The sequence below is a fragment of the Giraffa tippelskirchi genome, chromosome X (genome assembly GCF_054371585.1).
Source record: "Giraffa tippelskirchi isolate mGirTip1 chromosome X, T2T-mGirTip1v1.2.pri, whole genome shotgun sequence".
NCBI lineage: Eukaryota > Metazoa > Chordata > Mammalia > Artiodactyla > Giraffidae > Giraffa > Giraffa tippelskirchi.
In genome coordinates, this window is record NC_137289.1 from 34,385,916 (window position 1) to 34,394,070 (window position 8,155).

Consider the following 8,155-nt stretch of genomic DNA (forward strand, 5'->3'; position numbering starts at 1 on the left):
TCCTCTATTTTACTCATTTTTAATTATGAAATATTTCAGACCTACACAAAGGTGTAGAGAATAATACTGTTGACATCTATGTACTCACCACCCAGCTTAAAAAATGTAATATTACAAATATAGTTGAAGCCCACTGTGGATCCCTCCCCAATAGGATCGCCATCCTTTTCTTTCCCCAAGGGGTAGCCACCATCCTAAATGTAGTGTTTATCTTTCCACTGCATGCCTTTCTGTATGCTTGAGTATGCACACATCCTCACAGGCACTGCCTTTTACTCTGTGTGTATATCCACCATCCGTACCTGGTGAGTGAATGTTCTCTTAAACTTCATATACCCAGTATCATGTCTGTGACCTTCTGAAACCAGCTCTGTCCCTTGGATATTTTTCTGGAAGTGTTAGTCATTCAGTTGTGTCCAACTCTTTGTGACCCCATGCACTGTAGCCTTCCAGGTTCCTCTATACATGGAATTCTCCAGGCATGAATACTGGAATGGGTTGCCATGCCCTTCTCCAGGATCTTCCCAACCCAGGGATCAAACCTGGGTCTCCTGCATTGCAGGCAGATTCTTTACCATCTGAGCCACCAGAGAAGCCATCCCCTATCCACAGCCTCTCTGTGTCTCAGCCCCTATGAATCCTAATCTCCTCCCCAATTCAGCCCCTACCATCCTGTTCAATTTATCTCCAGCATCCCCAAGCCAGTGAACGAAGGCTGGTCCCACCATAGGTGGATCTCAGCTTCTCACCCTGTGGCTCTCAACCAGCGCTTCTCAAACCTTAGCTGTATCAGAATCCCCTGGAGGGCTTGTTAAAATACAGACTGCTGGGCCCCACTCCCAGTTTCTGATTCACAGGTCTTGGGTGGAGATTAAGAATTCCTGGGTGATGCTGATAATGCTATTTTAAGGACCAAATTTTGAGAACCAGAGTTCCAGATCAGCCTCTAGCCTCAGGCTCAGCAGCACTATTTGGCCTCCAGGCCAGCTGGGCCATCCATCAGGTTTCCTTCAAAAGCACCCAGCAGTACTGTGAAATACACATATAACATAAGTCATGTATAATTTTAAATGTTCTAGTAGCCACACTTAAAAAGTAAAAAGAAACTGGAGAAAGTCATTTTAATGCTGTATTTGTTTAATACTAGATTATCATTTCAACATGTAATTAGTTATTAATGAGACTTTACATTATTTTTTATACTTGCAGCATATTTCAACTCAGGTTAGCCACCTTTTGAATGTTCCACAACCACACGTGGCTAGTGACCAGTGCAGTAAACAAGCTCAGTTCTAAAGGCTTGACCTCCATTTCTGTCTTTACAAAAATTGTTTTAAACTTGATATTTCTATTTATTTGGGGCTGCAATAAAAGAATTTAAAACAGGCTTACCAAATGGTGGAAAGTGATGCCTTTCAATGAAGGTAAAGTGGGTCAAACAAAAGTGAAAGAGATTTGAGTCAGGATTATTTATCTAAACAAAATCTGCCTGCATTTAAGTTTGTTAATTTAAAACAAACTTATTTTTAACTAGAACAAATGCTATCAAATATATCTGAAGAAGATAAAAGTCATATGTTATTGGATATCACTTTTAGGGAAATGAATTTTGGAATGGAATTAGCGTTAATAAGATTCCCATGGGCTTCTGCAAAATGAAGAACCTGAAAATCATGATCCTTCTTTCTCCATCTTTCTAGTCTTCCAAACTGCAGGATGAAATGAGAGAAAATGAACAATTATACAGCATTAACAAGCACCAGAGACTTTCTTAATCTAAGAAAACAGTTTGCCCTATCTATATTTACTGCTATTTATATCTGAGGGCTGTTATCTCAACAAGTAGGGAAGAAAAACATATTTTCCTCTTGTAACCCGCATCATAGATACTGGGTACACGTACAACCTGATGGCTTCAATTATGTGATCCTACCAACCTTGTCTCCCTCTTGCCCAACACCATAAATGTTTTTTTTCCCTTTGAGAGGCTATTCCGGGACTTAAATCACTCTTTTCACCTTAAAAGCCTGTGTTCAGTCCACAGATGATACTCCCTTACCCTCCCAGACCCTCAGTTTCCATATCTACCATATGAGAAAGAGGCTGTTATGAAATACACCGCTATGAAAATGAAGGAAAAAATGTTAATCATTAAAGACAAGATATATCTTATACCTTCATTACCAGCTCAGTGATAAGCAACAGTTCTACTATGACAAAGTTGCTCTTCTAACTGTCACATAAAATTTAAAAATCTACAAGTGAACAAATGTTTAGCTATTAATCACTAAATGTGGTCCCTACTTGAAATTCTGAACTTTTTGCTATTTGTAAGTAGTCACATTCTAAAAGATGTCATCTCTTAGTGCAGGAGACTCCACTTCTGTGGTCAAGAAATAAACACTCTACTGGTGCAAATCCCAGTTACTTTCACTGCTACTTCTAGTAACTGTTTACTAAACAAATACTGGTCTTAGGTACTGATACATTTACAACCTGTTAGTAGTCTTATAAGTAGAGGACAAAAGACCTCATAAAAACAAATGAGGAGCCATGAAGTATATTTCAGTACATAATGCACTTTATATTACTAGGTGTGTGAGTGTTCTATAAACATTAAGTAGGTAAATTTGAATTGTTGAACTAATTTTAAACAAACTTTTTCTTAATTTACTGGGAGAATTAAAAAGCAAAAACAAAATTTGTAAATGCCTGGGAATAGCTGGGTTATTTTCAAAGCTATACACAGATACCTGGACTTTCTGGGCCTGTCCTTTGCTGGATCCAGATTCTTTTCTGGTTCTTCTTGTTTTTTGTTATACTTTTCTTCTTTCCCCTCACTTTCAGTGTCTTGGACCTCTTTTTTGGAGTTCTCATCCTGGTACTTCGTTATTTCTTTAGTGAAGAATAATACAGACTTTGGGACCAGACGTTCACAGGAAAAAAAAATCCCAACTCATAAGGAATAGCAACAGACATCCAGAACTCTACCCTCAGGAGAAGCAGGAGGATAGGAACAAAGAAAAGAGTAACTGGGGGCCTTTCTTCTGGCCGATACAACACTTTCATGGCCCTCACTTTGCTGCTCCTTGATAATTTTCACAATCACATTATTTCTTCTTTTTTAGTAAATCTGTCACCCTGTGCTACTGATTACTTCTGGCCAAAGATCAGAATCCTCTGGGTTTGATGACCAAAGTTTGGTCAGAACTTTCTCACCAAAATATGTTTTGCCTCAATGACAAATTCTATGATGAAGCTCATTAGTTCCTCAACCCCCTGAATATTTCACTTTGACCAAGTGCTCCTGTATATGAGTTCATAATATTTTGGGATCAACTTTCCAAGAATCTTGCCATTTTTAAAAGCCATGAACCAAATATGAAGTATGCCATTTGCTTGTTCTCTTCCATGTCCTCTCAAGCTCCCTCCCAAACACCTGCCTCCACTGATCTTTACCGTGGGCTCATAACTGGCACTGATCATCTCAGACCTCTTACCAGGGTTAGCAGAGGGAAGCTTATTTCTCCCCCCAAACCAGAGAGGTCGTTATGGAGTTGGGCTTCTACTGGGCCCCTCTGGCCTTCGATTCAAGGAGGCCCTGACTCCCAGTCTCCCCTCCCGAGGCCCTCCTCTGAGCCTCCCCCCTCCGAGCCTGCCCCCTCCTTGGGATACCTGGTCCCCAGACCCGGCCTGCAGCTGCCAATGTCCCCATCCCCCATACGCCCCCCCACCTCCGCTCTCCTGAAGGCTCACCCTCAGGGGCGGCCGGCTCCTGCGCCATCTCCCACAAGCTGGACTCCTCAGACTCCTCGGCGGCTGTCTCCCATAAAGAGGCCTCGTCGGCTTCCTCTGCCTCCTCCACTTCCTGGGCTGGGGTCTTCCCCGCCGGCCCCTCCCCCGGCGTGGCCGAGCCTTGATCAGAAGAGTGCTGCCGGGCCTGGTGCCGAACCGACACATGGCTGTCGTGGGGCCGGACGAGGATGTGGTCGTTGTAGTAGATGCGGTTCAGCACCGAGTGCACCAGGTCCAGGAACGTTAAGCGGAAGCCGGCCATGGGGATGTGGCGCGCATCCCCTGTGAGGTCCAGGCCCCCTGCCTGCTCCTCCTCCCCCTCCTTGGTCGGCCCAATGTCCAAGTCCTCCTCGGTGCTCCCGCCCTCCAGGGCCGCCTCCCTTGGGCCTCCTGAGGCCCCAGCGATTCCGCCCGGCCCAGCCTCAGGCATGGCGTCACCCTTGCGAGGCCCGGAGTTGCAGTCCACACTTTCGCAGGCTCCGGCCGGTCTGGCCTGCACCCCTGCCGTGCCTGCTGGGCCTTCCTGCCCGCCAGGGGCCGAATCTCCACCCCTCGTGGTGGACATGGTATTGGGCAGTTAACTCAATTGGGCGGGCGATGACAGCAACGGCGTAGGTGGTGGCGCCTGAAGTGGCTGCCCTGAGGGGAGGCTGAGGGTGGTGGGGCAGGACGAGGTGGCCACTGAGGGGACGACAGAGGAGGCCCCACGACAGGGAGGGTAGGAAGCCAACGGTGGGAGCGTCCCACCGAAAGCTGGGCCTCAGATGACAGTGGAGCCAGGCCTGATGGAAAAGATTACCCAAGGCTGCAGTTGAGGGGCGGGGCCAGAAGAGTAGCCAATAGGACGTGCCCCCTTGTCACGAGCTCTGAGCTCATTTGCTGACAAGTGAGGATTGATGTGCCCTGTGTCCAATGAACAATCAAGGCGCTTCGATTGTAGAATTGTTCACAATCGTCTCCTGGTTCTTTTGACGCCCTGGTTTGGTTCTAGCCTACGTTTAAGTCCAGAAAGTTCCTGCCCTTTTAGTTTTACGATTGTCCAAAAAACCCACAATGGTACCATATATTGATAACGTGGGTTGAGGAAACTTCTGTAAAAGGCAGAGAGTTAACATTTGGGGCTTGGAGGTGCTCAAAGGTAAAATCAAGATTGTTATTGTGTAGGTACTTACATAACAGAGGTGCACAACAAATGTCCACAAATATTGCTGAAACTAAAAAATATTAATAATTGCTTACAATTTTTAAATAATATAGGTTTATTAGTGAGAAGAATGAAATTCTTTTGGCAGAATATCATTTTGCTTAACTGACGATCAAAGTGTTCTCTATCATCAAAACTACATACGTTCATCGGTTCTGTAATGAAGTTTTACATAGCTCGCCTTTGTAAATGTCTTTTCACACAGATATTGGCCAATGCTGATATCAGTCCATGAGATAGGTACTTCTAAATACTGGTATCAATCCACAAGCATATGATTTTAATTTAGCATATTCATTATTTGGAAGAGAATTATAGAATTCTATTAGGTTCTTTTGATATTTGCCTTTTAGCATGTCGTTACATTGCAGAGTAATCACTTTCATTTGAAGTTTACGTGGAAGCTCCTCAACTGCACAGTTAGTGGATCTGAAATATGGAAATTTCCTTTGTGCTTTCATGGTGGTGGTGGTGGGTTAGTCGCTAAGTCGTGTCCGACTCTTGCGACCCCATGGACTGTAGCATGCCAGGTTCCTCTGTCCATGAGATTCTCCAAGCAAGAATACTGGAGTGGGTTGCTATTTCTTTCTCCAGGGGTTCTTCCCAGCCCAGGAATCAAATCCAGGTTTCCTGCATTGCAGGCAGATTCTTTCCTAACAGAGCTATAAGGGAAGCCCTTGTACTTGCATAGAGGACTGAAAAAAAGCTGCTGGAATTATAATATGAGCTTGAATATATATCTACTGCAAATTTGTATGTGAATAGAGAGCTCCCTTAATTTAACTTTTGAAAGCATCTGAAGAGTATAAAGCAGTCTGACATTACTTTGATTCAAATAATGTTAATTGTATTGAAATGACTTTACCACAATATGTTATTTAATATAAGCACTGTTTGCTTTGTAATTTTAGGTTTAGTTCGTTAAGAAATATTATCAAACCTGGAACAAAAGCTAATTTCCAAAGCCATTCAGTGTTACATGGTAATTGAGGGAGATGTTCTCAATCAAAAATAATTCAATCTGCACCATGAGCTTAAAAAATCACGTACACATGGACATACACACACAGAGTGGTAGATAAATTCTGGATATCCAACTTCTATTTCTGACAAAAGTTCACAGAACCATGATGGTTAAGTTCATGAGAGTGAATGATGTTCCCCATTAACACTGTCAGTTTAATAACAATGAGAGATTCAAATATTGTCTGCAATGTGACTGCTGATAAATAATATAATGAATAACTCTAAGAGTTAAAGACCTTATATTTTCACAAATTTTGTATATTAGTTCACTAATTCTTTTCTTCTCCACTCATATTTTTAACACCATTGGTTGTAACATCTTAGCAGATTTCACTTTAGGTTATACTAAGTGCTTTTTCAACTTCTTCAAAAACATTCAACCCAGAATAGTTATATGCAGATTGTTCACAGATACTAATTCTTCAGTCATTATAAACTGCAGTCACTAACCTTTCAGTCCTAGTCTGCCCAATACTGTTATTGCCAAATTCATTGGAAGACAAGTATGAAATTTTTGACATGTTTTGTTAGACAGTGCAAGTATTGACACTACCAGGAAAACCTCAGGCAGGCCTTGGAACTCAAGTCTCTCTCAAAGTAAATAAAAATGTTGACTGACTATATCACTCAAATTTCTTAAAGAAAAGTCATAGCTCTGCCACTTGTCACCCCAAAGTTGAGCTCATTAGGAATCTGCCAATAAAAAACTATGGCTATGAAATGACAAAGGTTACTGTGACTAACCATTTCAGAGCTGAGTCACTAGTGACTAATTCACACATAAAGAACAGTAGTACCAATATAGGATATGATGCAAAAACAGTGCCTCTGTCCATACAATGAAAGGTGATCTTTCATTTGGAGTCTAAGCTACCTTCAAGTCCCTTGCTGCTCACTCTGATTTAACAATAAACAGCCACATAGCTTAACATCAGAGTCAAATCTCTGTGATACTCAATATGAAGTGGACACACAGCAACTAAATAAAAGACATTCAAGGAATTCAGACAAATCACTGTCAAAGTTTTTGGTAGTAAATATCCACTGGTAGAAAAGCTTGAGGGGTATGTGGGCCTTTGTATAGTGATAGTGGTTTCTGCAATTTCTCTTTGTGATATTTTTCTGTCAATAAATTAGCTGGCAAAGATAAGTATTTTATTCATGAATGAGCACACTGCTTCACCACTTCCAGTTCATCAGAAAGTTTCTCTGCTTCTTACAATCAAGAGACAAGAAGCCTGGCAATAGTTATATGGACTTGTTAAGAAAAATCCAGTCCAATGCACTCTGCCCTTCATAAAACTCATACATGAAGAGAGTCCCAGAAACACAATGTAAAAACAACAATTTAGCTTGACTCCTTAAATAAACAACAACCCAATAATATTAATAATATCTGTTGACCCATGGAGTTATAGAACATACACTACAGATACTAGCCATTCACTCACCAGGCAAGTATTGAGTTCAGTTCAGTTCAGTCGCTCAGTCGTGTCCGACTCTTTGCAACCCCATGAATCGCAGCACGCCAGGCCTCCCTGTCCATCACCAACTCCCAGAGTCCACCCAAACCCATGTCCATCGAGTCAGTGATGCCATCCAACCATCTCATCCTCTGTCGTCCCCTTCTCCTTCCCCCAATCCTTCCCAGCATTAGGGTCTTTTCCAATGAGTCAACTCTTCGCATGAGGTGGCCAAAGTATCGGAGTTTCAGCTTCAACATCAGTCCTTATAATGAACACCCAGGACTTATCTCCTTTAAGATGGACTGGTTGGATCCCCTTGCAGTCCAAGGGACTCTCAAGAGTCTTCTCCAACACCACAGTTCAAAAGCATCAATTCTGTGGCGCTCAGCTTTCTTCACCGTCCAACTCTCACATCCATACATGACCACTGGAAAAACCATAGCCTTGACTAGATGGACTTTTGTTGGCAAAGTAATGTCTCTACTTTTAAATATGCTATCTAGGTTGGCCATAACCTTCCTTCCAAGGAGTAAGCGTCTTTTAATTTCATGGCTGCAATCACCATCAGCAGTGATTTTGGAGCCCAAAAAAATAAAGTCTGACACTGTTTCCCCATCTATTTGCCATGAAGTGATGGGACCAGATGCCATGATCTTAGTTTTCT

The 8,155-nt window shown here is 42.4% G+C and overlaps 1 protein-coding gene across 1 annotated transcript; it reads right to left on the reverse strand.

Moving 5' to 3' along the window:
- Positions 1-1,118: 1,118 nt before the first annotated feature.
- Positions 1,119-4,596, reverse strand: CT47C1 (cancer/testis antigen family 47 member C1). Its single transcript, XM_081564405.1, has 3 exons — positions 3,757-4,596; positions 2,754-2,895; positions 1,119-1,709 (listed from the first exon to the last, which is right to left on the reverse strand). Exons 1-3 carry the CDS (start codon positions 4,358-4,360, stop codon positions 1,697-1,699), a joined length of 759 nt encoding a protein of 252 aa, XP_081420531.1. The 5' UTR covers positions 4,361-4,596; the 3' UTR covers positions 1,119-1,696.
- Between the last annotated feature and the right edge of the window lie 3,559 nt (positions 4,597-8,155).